The 19,126-nt window shown below is 37.6% G+C and overlaps 1 protein-coding gene across 8 annotated transcripts in view; it reads right to left on the minus strand.

The window, feature by feature from the left end:
• Positions 1-19,126, minus strand: part of PLCH1 (phospholipase C eta 1) — a 221,855-nt gene that overhangs the window by 59,641 nt on the left and 143,088 nt on the right. For all 8 annotated transcript variants that reach the window (XM_086674568.1, XM_086674570.1, XM_086674569.1 and 5 more), the window contains 3 exons: positions 18,698-18,827; positions 15,088-15,258; positions 2,638-2,731 (listed from right to left, as the gene is read on the minus strand). In XM_086674568.1, coding sequence (XP_086530694.1) covers positions 2,638-2,731; positions 15,088-15,258; positions 18,698-18,827 — 395 coding nt within the window. The remainder of the gene's footprint in view (positions 1-2,637; positions 2,732-15,087; positions 15,259-18,697; positions 18,828-19,126) is intronic.

Here is a 19,126-nt window from a genome sequence, read left to right on the forward strand (position 1 = left end):
TCATAGCAGGGCAGCTGGGTGGCTCAGTTGGTTAAGCGTCCAACTTTGGCTCAGGTCACGATCTCATGGTTCATGAGTTCAGACCCCACGTCAGGCTCTGTGCTCAGAGCCTGGAGCCTGCTTCAGATTCTGTGTCTCCCTCTGTCTTTGCCCCTTCCCCACTCATGCTCTATTTCTCTCTCAAAAAATAAACATTGGGGCGCCTGGGTGGTGCAGTCGGTTAAGCGTCCGACTTCAGCCAGGTCACGATCTCACGATCTCACGGTCCGTGAGTTCGAGCCCCGCGTCAGGCTCTGGGCTGATGGCTCGGAGCCTGGAGCCTGTTTCCGATTCTGTGTCTCCCTCTCTCTCTGCCCCTCCCCCGTTCATGCTCTGTCTCTCTCTGTCCCAAAAATAAATAAATGTTGAAAAAAAAAAATTTAAAAAAATAAAAAAAAAAAAATAAACATTAAAAAATCAGTTCAGGCTCTGTGCTGACAGCTCAGAGCCTAGAGCCTGCTTTGGATTCTGGGTCTCTCTCTCTCTCTCTCTCTCTCTCTCCCTCCCCCTCTCCCCACTTCACACTCTGTCTCTCTCTTTCTCTGTCAAAAATCAATAAACATTAAAAAAATTTTTTTAATTAAAGTATGTTTTAATGATTATCTTACTTACTTACACTCAGGACAGGTACTATGAGGAATACTAAGGCAATGAGAGATTTGTTTCAGGTCAAATAGTGTTAAAAACTGAAACATGAATGGGGAATAGCAATGTGAACATAAACTACAGAAAAATAAGTAGGCTTTTCAAGAATTGTGATTGAGTATGAGAGAGGGCTTACTCCAAAGCCATTCAATAGCTACTGAACACAAGCTAGGATTATGCAGCATGATCTAATGGGTTACTGATGCAGTGTTAAAGCAATTTTTACACAAAGTGATACACTGTGCAACCATCAATTTGATAAGTTATTCATTTAAAAAACAGTACTGTTAGTGCCATGGGTGAAGTAATAGGTCAAAAGTTAGGCACAGCCTAAATTGAGAGTGTGGTTATTTGACTTTGAAATTGGTTTGGGAAGATGCTGCTAATAGCTAGCACATTTGTAACTTTAAAATAATGTTTAAAGATTATGCAGAAATACAGACAACAAAGTGATGGTTGCCAGAGGGGAGGGGGATGAGGGGTTGGACAAAATGGGTGAAGGGGAGAGGGAGGTCCAGGCTTCCAGTTATGGAATTAACAAGTCATAGGAATAAAAGCGCAGCTTAAGGATTAGAGTCAATGATATTGTAATAGCGACGTAATAAGACAGACAGTAGCTACACATAGCATAAGCTATACATTTGTAAAATCACTAAGATATACCCCCAGAACTAGTGTAGCACTGTGTATCAGCTATACTCAAACAAACAATTTTGTAGAAAACCCGATCAGTTTTTCTACAGTTTTTCAAAACATAATACCTAGGTAGAAGAGGCATTCGTTAATACATGAATAAATACTTGAATGACCACAAGTACTTAAGTGGAATGACATCGCAATTTATCAGGTTAAATTGCTTCAAGTCTTCAAGAAACTGTATCTGTATCTGTAAATATCCTCTGAGACTCTGGAGAATTTCTTCATGCCTATCTTTATGACAATAATGTAGAAATCATGTTTAATTCCATTTTGGGGGGCCCACCAAGCAAAACATTCATTTCTTGGTAAAGAAAAGGCCCAAATTAGTTTATCTTCTCTAGGTGTTTTAAAATGGTTCTTAATATATATAAGTTTTAAATTATTCCTTTCTTTTAATTACCCTCCACCGCAGGAAGTAAACATGTGGTACCAAACCTCCTTGTCCACACTGAGCCTGAAACCAGTGTGTGTGTGTGTGGGGGGGGGGGGGGGGAGGGCAGGAATCAAAACCAGTTAGATAAACCATGGCTTTGGATGGTCTTGAGGGCAATGGGGGGCCTTGGCGGTCCTTCATTAGATTATTGGTTCTGCCTGAAATTTGTTCTTCTCTTGGGTAGCAGCCTGAAATTTATTTCCCCACGTATTTTAAGTATATATAACTTACACATACATGTAGCTATATTCACATTTATGTGCAAGATCCTTGAAGCTACATTCTAAGTATATAACTCTGGGCAAATTACTTAATTTCTTTGAGAGCTTCACTTTCCTCAACTATATAATGAAGTAGTTGTATTAACAAAATTTGTGGCTCCAACAATATCTCCACTGCTACCAACTAGGTAAAAACAAGTTCATTGCCAAGATTTTTAAAGAAACCTGTACTTTCAAAGTCACTAATGTCATAGATTAGTTATTTGAAGACCAAATTTCCTTTTTTGAAATCACCAGGTTGAATCTCTTTCCAAAATTTGCCATTTGAGAGAAGTCCAAATATTTCTTGGCATCTATCACCCACATGGTGGCATCAGGTTGACTTGCTTAGAGTAGAACATGCATATGATCATTGCCAAAGTAAGAGAAATAGCAATATCATGGCATCTGTTTTATAGGAAAATATGTTGTTTTGTGAGTTTTATTTGAATCACCTGTAATCCATGAATATCTCCTGACTTCTTTTACTAAAAATTTTGCTAGAATTTAACTTAGCAAACTGAACTGAAAAATGAGAAATTAAGAAATTAGTTATTTTACCTTCTATGCCAAGAACATTTTTCGTCTTATTTTCTTCTGAAACTTCAAATTTCCTTATGATGTCAAGACAATAGTCTGTTGTCACATTGTTCATCTAAACAAAACAAAACATTAGTAGAGTACCTGCAATTCCATGAGATGTTTTCTTCTATGCTAAAAAGGCACATTGCTTAAGCATTCATGATATAGTGCAAAGTGATTTAATGAGCATTATTTGAGATTACTAGTGTCATAGCAACTTTATCTTTAGAAAATGATCTGAATCTTACCATGTTACCCTTCAGATTTAATCAGTGAAAACATCCCTTCAAGTAATAGACAAATGTATTCCATGAAGCAAAATTAATAAAATTAAATCAATAATCAGTGCAAATCCACTGTTAAAATCTACTTACTATAAGCTAGTAGCTATTTGCAAATTAATGTTTTCTACACAAACACTACAGTTTGCTAATCATAAATACATACAGAAAGAAAATGATCCCCTGACAAAACAGGATGTTCTAGGTAAATCCACTCATGGGTGTACATATCTACAGATCTTTCCACTGAATCACAAGAGCAATCTGCCATGGTGATTCAAGATCACAAAGGTTGGCAAGAGAAAATAAAACCAAAAACCTAGATAAAGCAGCTAGCATAACAAAGTACTCTGGAGTTAGATGGCTTTTGTCCCAATTAGCCATCTCATATTATTTACAGAGGGATCTTGAACTACTCACTTACCTTCTCTGTGGCTACCTTATAAGGTAGTTGTGAAAATGAAATGCATTACTATTAACATGTGACATCAAAGAAGCAGTGCATGCTATTATTATTGAGGCATTCTCAAGGTTGCTGCATGAACACACATACTTAGTGTCACTGGGCAAAGTACACTCTTCAGGAATAATTAATTAAATAGCAACATGAAGGGTGTGATCTTTTGATCAAAATTCCATTGAGTCCCACAGTCTAACAGTGACATTTAAAAATACTAATGAACAGTGATAGAGAAAACTAATCTTATGAGCCACTTCTCAATATTTCTCAAATATTCTATTATCTCTTAGGTTTGATGCTTATGTTTTAGTGAAATCTCATTTGTCTAAACAGTTTAAAAAAATTTTTTTAATATTTATTCATTTTTTTGAGAGACAGAGAGTACAAGCAGGGGAGGGGAAGAGAGAAGGGGAAACACAGAATCCAAAGCAGGCTCCAGGCTCTGAGCTGTCAGCACAGAGCCCGACGCGGGGCTTGAACTCATGAAACGCGAGATCATGACCTGGGATGAAGTTGGACGCCTAACCGACTGAGCCACCCAGGTGCCCCTGTCTAAACAGTTTAAACAGCACTTAAACCTTCTGCAGGGGAACAAAAGCTTTGTTTTGCAGTTTTTTTGTTTTGTTTTGCTGGCTTGAAATAGCATAGAATGCTTCCCCTCCCCCCCCCCCAAACTAGCTGCACAATGGCTGATGCATCCATTGAGCAAATTTTACAATCCTTCCTACATTCAGAGGCTTATATTAACAGACAACACCAGAAAATACCACAAAATAAATGAAATCATGATACCTGTAAAAATTCTATTGACCGAGTCAGGCTTTAAGCAGCTCATTAATTTGTCTGCTATATACTATCACGTGCAATCTGAAAAATAAGTAATTTCTCACAAAATTTTATAAAATTGGGGTGCCTGGTTATTTCAGTTGGTTAAGCGTCTGACTTCAGCTCAAGTCATGATCTCACAGTTTGTGGGTTGGAGCCCCGCGCCAGACTCTGTGCTGACAGCCCGGAGCCTGGAGCCTGCTTCAGATTCTGTGTCTCCCTCTCTCTCTGTCCCTCCCCTACTTACTTGTTCTCTCTCTTTCTCTCAAAAATAAATAAGTAAACATTTTAAAAAATTGATAAAAAAAATAAAATAAAATTCACGTGCCATGGGAAGCCTGAGTTTACACTGCAATTATTTGGTTTATGAGGCTGTTTGTTCAGAGATGTAGGGGCCTTGCCCTAGACTTAGGTCTACCTGGAGCCCATGTTTGATGTAACAAACATCAAAAATATCACCCTGGATAAAACTAATTGCAGTTGAGCAGAGAACATGTTATTGGTTCAAGATACAAAGCAGAACATGTTAGCAAAAAGCATCCTATTCGAGAAGTATTCAGTAAAGTGATGAAAATATCAGTAGGCATTCTAGGAAGCTCACAATTTTCTGGGCATTATATAACAATAAATGGGAAATAATCCACTTCCTATCAAAATTCAAGTATTAAGGATTAACTCAGTGAAATACAGTAAAACCCCATAATAATGAGAAATGAAATGTACATGTCAATCAGTTTCCCTCCTTCCCCCAACTCCTGGTCTAATTTAAATAACTCCCAATAGCAAAATCCGGCATTTCACAAAACTGAATTTTTCGGACCTTACTTAAAAAGCCATTGTGAAATTCTACTGTATGAAAGAAGGTTCGACATAGGTTAATGCTCTTTACTGTTTCTTTCCCCTTTGTTTTTCTCCCGATACCACATAGCTAATAAGGTGAAACGGAAAAGAACTTCTCCCTACTCTACTCCTATTTCTCATGAAGCTTATTTGAAAGTTCTGTTTGCTATCAGTATCTGAGCCACTTGCTGTTTCCAACATGAAGGACTCTTCTTACTATACCAGGCAAGTGTTGCTAAGACTGCTTTAAAAATCCTGGATTTAATAATGATTCTTTACATTTAAATAATGTAGTCAATGCTGTGCAGTTTATAAAGAGCTTTTACACATAAAATCTTAAATAGTTCTTACAACAGTCTCATAAACTTGGTGTTTTTATTCCCATTTTAAAATATGCAAATCTATGCTAGAAAAGGTTCACTATCTCAAAGTCACAAAACTAACAGGAGGCAAAATCAAGGTTCAAATTTCATTCTTCTGACTTCAAATCCAAAGCCTTTACTTTTACATTATACCTATTGTCTGGGTGTTTTTCTTCATCTCTACTGAAAAATCGAAACGCTTACTTTCAAAACGGTTTGTTTTTTTCAATATAGCTGAAACTCCTGAATCTTCTTATTTTTTGAGATGCTTTAAACTGTCAAGTCAGTTACTATAATTTGACTTCCTTGATTATTCCAGGTTGGACTCCATTCTCTTGTCCTAGTTTGCTATAATACTTTAATCTCAACCAAAAAAGACTAACTGGCCCTCATATTAAAGGTCAATCCACTTCAGGTGGACTAGTTGTAGAAACCAAAGTCATAGATCCCTATATAACAGTAGTATTCTGATACTAACATTTTATCCTCAGACTTCTTATAAGTTATCTGGCAAAGCTCTGACAGTGAGTATGAATTTCAAAACAAAGCCAGAAGTAAATAATTATATTTCTTATAGCTATGATTCCCAAAGCACACCAAATCCAAAATCATAGTATAATTTGCACAGAATTTTAATATTGCTAAACTCTTTTCATTTTTATCAAAGTAATATATATTCATAATTAAGTAAATCAAAACCAAGAAGCTTATGATTGAAAGCAGAATTTCCCCTCCTATATGGATAATCACTCTCCAAAAAAAAATAATGTCAACATTTCTAGATATTTCTTTTGGAAGGAGTCTTTATATTCCAAATTGTTATGTTAATGATGCTATTTTTATATACCTTTTATACACCTTTATACACCTTAAGCATTATCTATGGATGTTTTTATTGTGTTGGATAAAAAATTTAGCTTGTTTGAGCCAGCAAAACTAACTTTTTCCCTCTACCCCTCCACCTAGGATAGTTATATCTTAATTTTTTAATTTAATTGCTATTCAGTGTTGAATTATTCTGATTATGCAAGTGTTGGACATTGAGTCTATTGAATAATGACTGTGTTTCTTGAACATTTTTTGTTTTCAGTTTGTTAATTGCTGCTATTTCTACCCATTTGGTTAATTTTTAGTGTCCTCTCATAAATTCTTCCTCATGATGCTAATGGTGTCTCGATTACCAAGACAACAAACAATCCATGAATTCCACTTTTTTATCCCCTATAAGGGTCGTCCTTCTTCCAGATTGGTGGGATTCAGCACTTTATTCAGGGTTTGTTCTGACTTCATTCTGTCATTCTCATCAGAGAGTACTCAGAAAGTAAATTATTTATTTCTCGCTTGTATTTCTGTGTTCTTCCATGTGTGTTTTACTCTGCACGCACGTTCAGTTGACAGATTCACCAGGTAGAAAATTCTAAGTCAGAAATCATTGCTCCCATGTTTTTGGTTTCCAGAGGTGCTGTTGAGAAGTCTGATGCCATAGTGAATCTACTCCTTTTACAGGACCTGCCTTTGCTCATTAATCGGATCAGCGCTTTTTCCCCTCTCTCTTTCTGCAAACTTTTAGGGTTTTACTCTACCCTTGGCTTTGTGAAATTTCATTATCATTGGTCTCTTTTTACATCCAGTGTGCTTGGCACTGAGTGGCCCTGCTAGTCTAGAGAGTTCTACCTTTCCATGCTAGTCATTTTTTGTATTATTTATTTTATAATCTCCCTTCTATTTGTTCTTATCTTTTTTCTGTACCTCTGATTATTCAGAGTGGGCTTTCTGAATCAATCCACTAATTTCCTTATCTTTTCTTTCTACTTTTCATTTCTTTGTGTTTGTTCTATTTTATGGGCAATGTTCTCTTTATCTTCTAAGCCACTTAGTGAGTTTATTTCTCTGCTCTTTTTTTCCTCAGAACCATCTTTTCCCACAGCATACTGCTCTTGCTTCGTGGCTGCAATCTTCTGTTTCAGCACTCTGATGTTAAGGGTAGTTTTTAAAATTTCCTTCTCCCTGCATTGCCTCTATTTCCTCCAAGTTTCTCAATGCTATTTGTTTACCTTGGTCTCTGTATTTTATGGTCGAGGATTTCCTCAAACATGTGGTAAGCCTTGGCTATTTAAAACCCATTTTTAAATTAGCTATTGAAAAATGTATTTAAAATAAAGTCAGTAATAAATTGGTTGGAAGCTCTGTATTCACGAGCAGGCTGAGTGACTAGGGGGCTCGCTGTAGAATTCCCTGTCTGAACTATTTTATTAGATGTCTGATGCCTATATCTTCAGATTTTGGGGGTTTTCCTGGGACTGGTATATTAGTTTCCTAGGGCTGCTGTAACAAATTACCGCCAACTTGGCTTAAAACAATAGAAATTCATTCTCTCATAGCTCTTGAGACCAGAAGTCCAAATTCCAGGTGTGGGTAGAGTTGGTTCCCTCTGGAGACCCTGAGGGAGAATCTGTTCCATGCCTCCCTCCTTGCATCTGGTGGCTGCTGGCAAACCGTGGCATTTCTTGGCTTGGGGGCTTCGTAAGTACAGCCTCTGCCTCCATGGCCTTCTTCTGTGTGTCTGGATCCTCTTTTCTGTCACTTGTAAGAGCACTCATCATTGGATTTAGGGTCCACTCTAAATTTAGCATTATCTCATCTCAACATCCTTAATTTAATTATGTCTACCAAGACCCTATTTCCAAATAAGGTTACATTCAGAGGTACCGGGAGTTAAGACTTGGACTTATCTTCTGGGGCCACTATCCAACCCTCTATAGCTTGTCATAGTCTCCTATTTCCTACCTGTAATTTCCCTTATATAGAAACCTGGGAGCAGAGTGTTAGAAGAGGGTTATGGTTCTCCCACACCGCAAAGACATTCATTTCACTCCTGTACTCGTTACCTATCGCTCTGAAACAAGCCACCCAAACTTAGAAACTTAAAACAACAACCACTGTTTTAAAATCACATTTGTGCAGGATGGCAAGTGGGACCAGCTTTGGCTGGACAGTTATTTTGCTGTTCTCACCTATGGGTTATTCAAGTGCCTATAGGCACCTGGGCCCCTGACTACAGCTCAGTGTATGAGGGGGCCTCTCTCACATGTCTGTGGTTGGTGCTGGCTGTTGGCCCTGGGCCTCTTTCTCTGAGTAGTGTCTCATCCACAAAACCTTGGCCTGGTTTCCTCACGTGGTAGTCGCACAATTCCAACAGGGCAAAAGTGGAATCATCAAGGCTCCCGGAGGCGTAGGTTCTTTGTACATCACATCTGCTACAATCTATTAGTCAAACCAAATCCCCAAGCCAGACGAGATTAAAGGGACAGGAAAACAGATGGGAGGAGAGGCAAAGTCACCTTGCCAAGGGGCATGCATATAGGAATAGGAGAATTGCCACAGCCATCTTCACAGACTATCTACCACAATCCCCATCTTTTCAGTACTCAGGTGTGCCTGGTATGCCTCAGTGTAGACCCTTCTGGGCCATCTTTCTCCGGTTCTGACTTTTGCTTTTAGGCCAGGATAGAGGAAGGACAGTTGCTCTGCTGCAAGAAGTAGGAGACAGGATCTAGAGCCCTACTTCCAACCAGTACTTGGGTTTTTGACCCCTTCTCATCTCGTATTTTCAAGAGCATCACGTGACTTCAATTGTTGAGCTTTTCTGGGGTTCCCCTGGGCTAATGAAATTACTTCATGGTTTCCTGCTCTGTGGGCTTGAGTTTCAGTGCTCTGAGGTCTCCTTTAAATCAGACAAATTTCAAGATTTTGTTGTTCCTGTCTCCTCCCCTGTTCTCTTTGTCCTTATAGTTTTATACAGAAGAAAAAGACTCTTCCCTCTATTTTTGGTTAATTTCAGAAGGGAGTGGAGAAACATTTCTCAGTGAATGGCCCTTCAGTTTTCAACCAAATAAGTAAGAATTTTCCTCCCCAAAATGGCTACCTCTAACTCATCTTGAAATTAAAACACAACTTTCAAAGCATTTGAAGGTATGACTATTTCACAGAAAAATGCCATTTGGAACTATATTAAAGGCTGCAAAATACTACAAGATGTAATTACTCTGAAAAGTCTCTCAATTGCTTCAACTGTGAATAATTAAGTAAATGAACAGAAACTCAGGAATGACTCTTAAAGGAATGCTTTTATGATGAAGAAAATGCGTTAAAAAAAAAAGATAAAGGTACACTAGCCCCAAAAGGGATAGTTATAAGCAAATGAGTTTCTAAGTATTTATCATAGAGAGGTAAGGTTAGAATGACCATGACTCTCACGAAATCATTCTGGATTCAGTAAAGAATAATGAAGGGAGATGGTACAAACAACACTGGTAATTGGATTAGAAGAATCAAGGGAATATTTTAGCGGAGAGTTTAAAGACACAAAAGGGGCAACTGTTAGAAGTGCCACAATGAGATAATGTATAGATCTATGTCAGATAAACGCAGTTACAATAAGAAGAGGGCCCTCCAGCATGAGATCAGTAAAGCTCTGAAAATTCACCTGGAATTAACCACACATATGTATATTTCAGATGAAAGTGATGCATAAACAGAAGCCTGCTTTTGGCTTATCCATGGAGATAGCCTTTGTGCTCAGGAAACAGCTAGCTGGTTTTTCAGACTGTAAGGATGCTTCAATAGTCCTGCCTTCTCTTCTTCTCGCCTTAAGCCACAAGAAACAAAAGGATAGAAAGAGAGTAGAGGCTTGTTAAGAAAGGCTGTCAAGGGGGATGGGGGAATGAAATCCAATTATAGCTCCGGAACCAAAACTCTGAAAAAGCATTGAATACGAAACACATTCCGCCCCAGTGACCGTAAATGGAGAGTAAATCTGGAGGAGACATAGACTGATGGTAAATGGAGAGTAAATCTGGAGGAGACATAGACTGCCTTTTGGCAAACACGGGGGGGAAAATGAAACCAAAAAACCTCAACCAAACCTAGTACTCTGGAATCACAAGCTAGCGGATGTCAGTGATCTTTATCTGTGGTTGCAAGGAAGAATGAAAGAGAAATGTCAGCCAGCTGGTCTCTTCTAATTGGCACTTCTTCATGGATATAAAAGAGAGAATTTCTCTTAGCACATACATGTTTTAAAAATGAAAGACGTAATCAAACAGCATTTGGATCTGTCAAAGGTATAAATTCAATTTTCAGAGGACTTCAGTGAAATAAAAGTCTGACCCATGGGCCAATATTTGATTTCAGATAATCTTTGACATCACATATGGCCAGCAGTGATATTTTATTTCACAACTGAGTAAATCTGTAAGTTGAATACTCTGATGTCTACACCAATTTTATGCCATCAGAAATGAATGAATTACTGCCATATGAATGGTCAAATTGCCTCCAATTTGCTCCATTGTGAAAATCCCATTTTAAAATTCAAAATCCCACAAAACTCTTAACCAATGACTCTGATGCTGCACATTTTAGATTGTGTCCAATTTTTCTCTATTAATTTTTGTAATGTGTTTTATTTATTTTTGAGAGAGAGAGACAGAGTACGAGCAGGGGAGGTGCAGAGAGAGAGAGGGAGCAATTTTTCTCTATTTTAAAATGCACAAAGGGCACCTGGGTGGCTCAGTCGGTTAAGTGTTCGACTTCGGCTTACGTTATGATCTCATGACTGGTGAGCTCGAGCCCCATGACAGGCACTGTGCTGACAGCTCAGAGCCGGCTTCCAATTCTGTATCTCCTTCTCTCTCTCTGCCCCTCTCCCACTCACACTCTCTTTCACTCAAAAATAAATAAACCTTAAAAATTTTAAAAATAAATAAAATAAAATGCACAAGTGGAGCACCTGGGAGGCTCAGTCAGTTAGGCGTCGGACCTCAGCTCAGGTCATGATCTTGTGGTTCGTGAGTTTGAGCCCCACATCAGGCTCTGTGCTAACAGCTCAAAGCCAGAAGCCTGCTTCAGATTCTGTTTCTTCTTCTCTCTGCCCACCCCTTCTCCCTGACTCACTCTCTGTTTCTGTCTGTCTCTCGCTCTCTCTCTCTCAAAAATAAACATTAACAAAAAAATATTTTTAATAAATAAATGAAATGCACAACTTTACATCCTTTTTTTTCTGTACACGATTATTTCCTTAGAATGAACTATTAGAAGTAAAACAAATTGGTCAAAATCTTATAAATTATATAAAATTTAATAATTAAACTATCTGATGGAAAGATTATACCATTCTACAACTTCACGAGAAATCTAAGAAATGGATACCATGTTTGATAGTATTTTTTTTTTAACTTTTATATGTCTGGTGGGTGGAAAATGGTCTTTTCATTTTGTTATATATATTTGAATTACTAATGAAGGGTGAAATTTCATAGGTTTATTGAGTTTTTATGAAATTTTTCATGTTTCAAATGTTTTGCCTGTGTTTCTATTGGGTATTCATTTTTTCCCCTCAACTGCCTGTGACAGTACTTTCCATATTAAGGAATTTCACTATTTCTCCCTTTGTGTGTTACAAATACCTAGTTTGTGCTACACATTAACTTTATGGCATTTGATAAATTGGACCGCATATAAACTTAAAGCTTCAAGACATTAATATTTTCCTTTATGGTTTATGCATCTCGATATATGATAATTTTTTAAAACTTTCTTTCAGAGTACACCCATATGTAGCTTCAAGTTAATTTAGAAAATTAAACTGGATACAGGTAATTATCCACCAGAAGCAGATGTCATAGAACACTGGCTTCTGTTCTCCCCAATTAAGTCTACTGGTTGAATGTCAATGTAACCAAAAGGAGGACAGAAACACATGCCCCTTAGCAAGTGATATCCACTATTGCTATTCAAATGGACTAGGTTACTTCCACTCGTCCAAATGAATTTGAAGTCAGTAGCTTTAAATATTGTAATTTTAATTTGTCACATTGCTGTGCTTCTGAACATCTATGTCAAAGGGCCTTCACATTCATCATTACGATCAATGTCCAAGTTGACACTGTGAGGTAGGAAAGGTAGATGTAAGCTCCCTTTTATAGATAAGGAAATAAAGGCTCAGAAATGATAATGAATGATCTGCCCAAGATCCTCCAGCCAAAAAAGCTTGTAAGATGTGGAATGTAGGTCTCGTAGGCCCCTGATCTAATGTTCTTTCTTCTGTATTAGAGGAGCTCTCCAGGTGAGAGTGGAAAAAGTAGTTACCAGAGCAGAGAAGAGAGGAGTAGAGATGTATGTAGAAGAGCATATTTTCTGGGCAAAACAAAAAATCTTTTATTCCATCTTGTGTTCTACCTGTATTATAGCTAACTTTGTTAATGGAGAATTGCTCCCTTTGCCAAATTAGCAAACTAATTAAAATAACTGATTCTGATACAAGCATTTTGCTAACACTTAATCCTTAAGAAAGCAACATCAAAATTCATTAAATCTGATTCTCTTATTCCTAAAATGTGTGTGACTGTGGAATGGGGTAAAGTAAATCATTACCACATCTAGCATATTTTTTTTTCTGACACCATCCAAGTTTTAGATTCTCCAGCACTAACTGGGTGTCCAACAACACAATTTGGTTTGACACTAACTACCTGGAGTTAGCATTAGACCCCACAGGTTAAGGGTTCAGTCCCATAGACTGACCCATCTCAGATGCCAGCTGCAAATGAGGTGTTCAGGCTTCCCCCATTTCCGCTTGGCCCACTACAAATTTAGGGGCTCTATCAAAGAAAAAAACAGACCTAGACAGTAGTTAAAGCAAGAAAAACATATTTTAATCAGTAGCTGTTGCAATAGGGGAAAAGAGAACTCAGTACTGGCTCAGTTCCAAATACAGGATGGGCAAGGGGATTTATAGCAAGGATCAGGGTGCAGTGGAGGGAACATTAGAGGTAAGTGGGATTCTGGCTAACCCTACCTAACAGGGTTCTTTGCTGAAGGAAAGAAAGTGATCAGATATCACGTGGGAGATGGTGAAAGATAGGGAATTTTATCAGAAATCGAGTTGATCAGATATCAAGGATGTGGGGTTTGGTTAAAGAGTCTTAGCAGGATTCTTGCTACAGCTGGACTCTTGAGGACAAGGCCCAACAACAGGGCCTAGTCAAAAAAGGACTCAGAAAAGCCTATCTAGAGTTTAGTCAAGGAAAAGTCTCTGTCAGTTCCCATAATTCACTAGAATGACTCACAGAACTCAGAAAAGTGCTTTATTTACTAGGACTGGTCGACTACAAAGTGTACAACTCATGAATAGCCTTGGGGAAGGTGGTCAGAGCATCTGTGCCCTCTCAGGGCATACCCCTTCTGCTTCCCAGTCCGTCCATGTCGCTTCACCAACCCAGAAGCCCTCCAAACCTCATGGTTTAGGGGTCTTGGTAGATGTCCCATTATGTAGGCAAGATTGATTAAATCATATCCACCATTTGTGACATATTTAAAACCTAGAGGAAATTATGCTATGTGAAATGACACAGAAAGACAAATGCATTATCTCACTGGTAAGTGGAATCTAAAAAAGTCAAAATCATAAAAGCAGAGTAGAGTGACAGTTGACAGGGACTGGGGGGAATGGGAGGGTGTTGGTCAAAGAGTATAAAAGTTCAATTAAACAGGAAGAAGTTCTGGAGATCTAATGTATAGCATGGTGACCACAGTTAATAATGCTGCATTATATACTTGGCATTTGCTAAGAGAGTTGATCTTAAGTGTTCTCACCACACACACACACAAATCAGAACGGTGTGAGGTGATGAATGTTAATTAGATTGACTGTAGTAATCATTTTACAATGTACACATTATATCAAAACCGTACATTGTACACCTTAAACATACACAATTTTCATTGGTCAAGTAATACTCAATAAAGCTAACACCCCCTCAATCACTCACTTATTCTTCTACTTTAGTGAGAAACAGAGTTTAAGGCAATATAAAAAAAAGTAGTATGAGAAGACCAGCTTTGTTGACCACAGTTGACCCTACATAGTATTAAAATCAAAAGTCTTGTTTTAAATATATTTAGGGATTATCTTTGCTAATCGGGACTTAATTTACTTAGTCTTCTCATATAATCGAATGTCAATTTTCTATCAGAGTTATCAACGAATTACTAGATTGCTAGCTAAAAATGATGTCATAGTTGGACCTCCTGGGTGGCTCAGTCGGTTAAGCGTCTGACTGTTGATTTCGGCTCAGGTCATGATCTCACGGTTCCTGAGTTCAAGCCCCATGTCGGGCTCTGTGCTTGATAGCATGGAGACTGCTTCAGGGTTCTCTCTCTCCCTCCCTCCCTCTCTCTCTCTCTCTCTCTCTCTCTCTCCCAGTCTCAATAAATAAACAAACACTTTTAAAAAGTTTTAAAAAAAGAATTATGTCATAGTTAACAAATGCCTATCTATATTATTAGTATAAAGAAAACATAACCATTATATGTACAATGAAACACATGAGTTAACATCCGTTACTTTGTGGAAAAATGTGCATTTCTACACTCAACATATTTAAGGTAAAAAATTATACAAGTGTTCAACTTATCACACCCTCTTAAAAGCTGCTAGAAACATGTTAGAAATAACTCATAAATAAGATTTTTTTGGGTGGAATTGTGATATTTACCCATCTATCCTAAAAATAAGGTATACCTATATCCAACAGCAGAAGAAGCCTGTATATTCATAAATATTTTTGAGTAAACATGTAATTCAACAGTCTAATGATACCTTTTGTTCCACCTTCAAAAACTGAGCCAGTTCTTCCACAGTTAGGTGATCTTTCTTGTCACTGTAGCTCAAGAGCAACAAATAAAGGTCCCGTCTCAATGACATCATTTTGTAAAAAACACAGAATTCTTCAAATGTCAAAGTTCCCTGATTCTCATCTGTATCAGCTTCCTGAAAGAGGCATAGAATAAACAAGGCAGTGTGAGAGTTTGAAATAGGAAATTCAGCACAGAGATGCTGAGAAATAATATTTACTATAAAAAGGCTAGAACGCATATCACAAATGGTAAACACATTCTTTTAAAGCACACATGGAACCATTTAAAAAATGACTATTTATTAGGCCACAAAAAAAGTTTCATATTATAAGCAATCAACCTTATAAAAACCAATTTCTCTGATCACAGCAAATTTATAAACCAACAAAGAAAGCTTTAAAAAAAAGTAATTAGAGGAAAACGAAGTTTTCAATTTATTAGAAAGCAAGGTAGATTAAAAATAGATAATAATTCAAATCAAAAAGCTAGAAAAATCAAGCTAAAGAAAATATAAGGAAAAAAATTATAAACAGAAGCAAAAATCAATGAAATAAAGAACCAAATACATACATCAGCAAAGGGAGAGCAATTAAACCAAAAGCTGATCTTTTGAAGAAACTAATGAAAAAGAAATCTTGGAGAAAATGAATCATGAACAAAAGAGAAAAAATATCCGACACATTATGAAAATACCAGTCTCTAACCAGCTTCTGAATGTAATCCAATCAATACAGTTTTTAAATATAACAGAATCCCTCCTAATTTGACAGACATAGTTTATTGTTGTTACAGCTATCAGGATCATTGAAACCTCCTTGTTTCCTCTCCACAGAAGTCTGAAAAATCCATTTAGACTGATTTCTAGTTGAAATAATTTGTTTCTAGTAATTATTGAGCAAGAATCTTTCACCATGTATCTTCCTTCTGATTGGCTGAATTTGCCAGAAAACACTAAAATTGTTGGGGATATGTTATGAGCAACAAATCTATTTACACGATCTTCATTTTAAATGAACACAGTTGTAACTGAACGAAAACTGACAGGGAATGAATGGCAACTTGAAATGCATGGGTTTTATGACATATACTCAGATGTAGGGGGGTTAAACATAGCTTTGAAAGTCAACATGTTCATAAAAGATAGATTTTTTAAAAACTTTGTTAGCTTTGGGACAATTGTGAACACATATTTTAGCCAATATTTAAATCATACACAGTTTCGTTATAGGGCAGATTGCTGTTGCCTTCTATCCTTTTAAAGGTAGAAGGAGAATGGTGTATAAAATATCCACATTTTTGCTGTATGAGATGCTTGTTTGTAGAATCACCGCATTTTAAGAAACTGGGTCTAATGTTCAAATTTCTGTCCTAATTTTGTTTCAAAGTATCTAACCCTGGATACAGAGAAGAAACATTTTTCAACTTCCTTGTAAATGCTGTAACAATTAAGAACAGTAAAACTCTCACATTAAACAACAGCATCTAAAGACTTCAAAAGGAGCTATCCATAACTGAATAGATTATTTTAAAAAATTTTAGTTGAATCTAGCTCTACAACAAAAGCAAAGAAACCTCTAGAAAGGCTTCAATGTCTGTACCAGCAATTCAGCCAGAAGAAGAATGTTCCTGAGACAATGCTAAGATCTTTGGTCCTCTCACTCCCATGAAGGGCATTTACACAACCCTGCTAGATGCAAGACCTACAGTGGAAATGTTCTATCCAGAAATGTTCTATCACTTCTGGCTTTATAAGTCTTTAAACCTAAAGGTCACAGAAAGACCCCCTGATGTTTTCTTAAAGTTTGTCTAAAGGATTTACTTAAAATGCATAAAACATTTGACGTAAACATTTCCTGATTTACCCTCTACAATGTTTAGTGCATTAGAAATAAAAAGGTGTTGGGGCACCTGGGTGGCTCAGTCAGTTAAGCGACCTACTTCGGCTCAGGTCATGATCTCATGGATCATGAGTTTGAGCCCCGCGTCAGGCTCTGTGCTGACAGCTCAGAGCCTGGAGCCTGCTTCAGATTCTGTGTCTCCTTCTCCCTCTGCCCCTCCCCTACTCATGCTCTGCCTCTCTCTCTCTCTCTCTCTCTCTCTCACAAATAAATAAACATTTAAAATAATTTTTAAAAGAAATTAAAAAGTGTCTGAAGGGGGAAAACATATAAGTAGAAATAGATCAATAGCTTATGTTATTTCTTTATCTTACTTCCAAAAAGTACTCTCACATCATTATTTTTGCATGTATAGACTTTGCCTTTCTCTTTAAGCTTGGGCCTTCTGATTTAATCAGCAGCTACTCTTCAGTAAAATGAGCATTTTCTATGAAAAGGAACAGATGGGAGTGTGGGGCTCACAACAAGCAAAAGTGAGATGACACAGGGAGTACCAGGAACATGGCAAAACTTCCCATTAAGTTGAAGGACAGTTCACTTTCTTTGTGACAACACATTTCCCCTCCCAAGTCCCTCACTCCATCTCCAGGGTTCCTTCTATAGCATATTCCTTCGTCTTCTTTCCTCTCTCTTATGTTGTTCTCCAGTGCAACGGGACCAAGTTCCCTTCGCTGCAAACCATGTCCAGCCAAGAGCTTCCCAAGCACAGGCCCACTGTAAGAGGTCACAGAATGGAGCCAGCCTCCACCATTCCTCACTGCCCCTCATCCCTCATGTCATTTGTGCCCTTCCCACCTCTAAGGACAAATGGTTAGAAAACAAAGGAAACACAAAACATTAACCATCACACAATTTCACACCTTCTGCTTATTTTTATATGTACAAAATATCACCGAGATACAAAATATCACTTAGAAAATTATTGTAAAACATGGATTGTGGTTATGACTTATCTCCAAATAAGAGCACTTCCTAAATTAATATATTAGCTGTTAGTTATAATCTAACATTGTCTTTGCACCCACTTAACAGAGCTCACTTCTGCACCTCAGACAGAGGACTAAGTGCAATCCCAGCTGGGTGCCACAGAATAAGTCTGGGCCCAAGGATTTTCCTCAAGGACTGACCAACAGGGAAAGGGCATCTCATCTAATACCAACAGGCAGTTGAATGAACTTCTGGAGAGCTCCCGAAATGGTAGGAGTGATGTAGCACTTCTGAGAATCATGGATTCTAAATCTTAAACTTCTAAGAAACAAAACAGAGTCTCTTGAGAACTTAATAAGTGCTGTTTTTTTCATGTTACTAAGTCTTTACTCTGATCCTCACAAGAGCTCTGTGAGGTAGACACATGAGATGTTATCACCCTCTCGAAGGGACTTCACGGAGTTTGCTCCAATATCTAAGTGCCAGGTAGTCTTATAATTACTCTCTGAAAAGAGCAACAATAAAAAAGCATTTTAGGAAGTGAAACTGTGGACACATGCTAAGTTTAGGAAGTCTTTTTTTCCTTCATGAAACAAAACGCCTCTCTTTTCATCAAAGAAAAATAAAACACTACAGAGTAGGTGATACCAACTTCCAACATAACAAAATAGCCTTTGAAATATCTAAGTACATCAATAACATGCAACGTGTATTTTACAAAAAGCCAACCCATTTGTGAAAACATACCTGAAACATTTGTCGGACTTTTCTTCGGGGCAGATTGACATTTAGTTTATGCATCAACTGGTGTATCTCTTCGATATTCAATAAGCCATCACCATTCTTATCAGCTTCCTCAAAGGTCTGCTTTACCCACATGAAGAAAGGTCAAGAGAAACACTTTTTTCATGAAAATAAAAACTGCTCTCACAGAATACTCACAAGGACATTTATCATTAACACAGAGCTTGAGAAGAAATTCTTTGGAGAAGACCCTGCCTGCAATCCATGGACTAGTGATCTGCTACCAGTGACAACAATCAACAGGGGAATGGGTGCTTGGAGGTGATTCCCTTCACTTTGAAATGAGAGTCAAACCAAGTTCTTCTGGGAGTTTGTTTAACTCACACATTTTTATCCAATCTGTAAAGGAATACGATGTGATGAAACCTCAAA

Source organism: Puma concolor, chromosome C2 (genome assembly GCF_028749965.1).
Source record: "Puma concolor isolate L17-30 chromosome C2, mPumCon1.1.hap2, whole genome shotgun sequence".
NCBI lineage: Eukaryota > Metazoa > Chordata > Mammalia > Carnivora > Felidae > Puma > Puma concolor.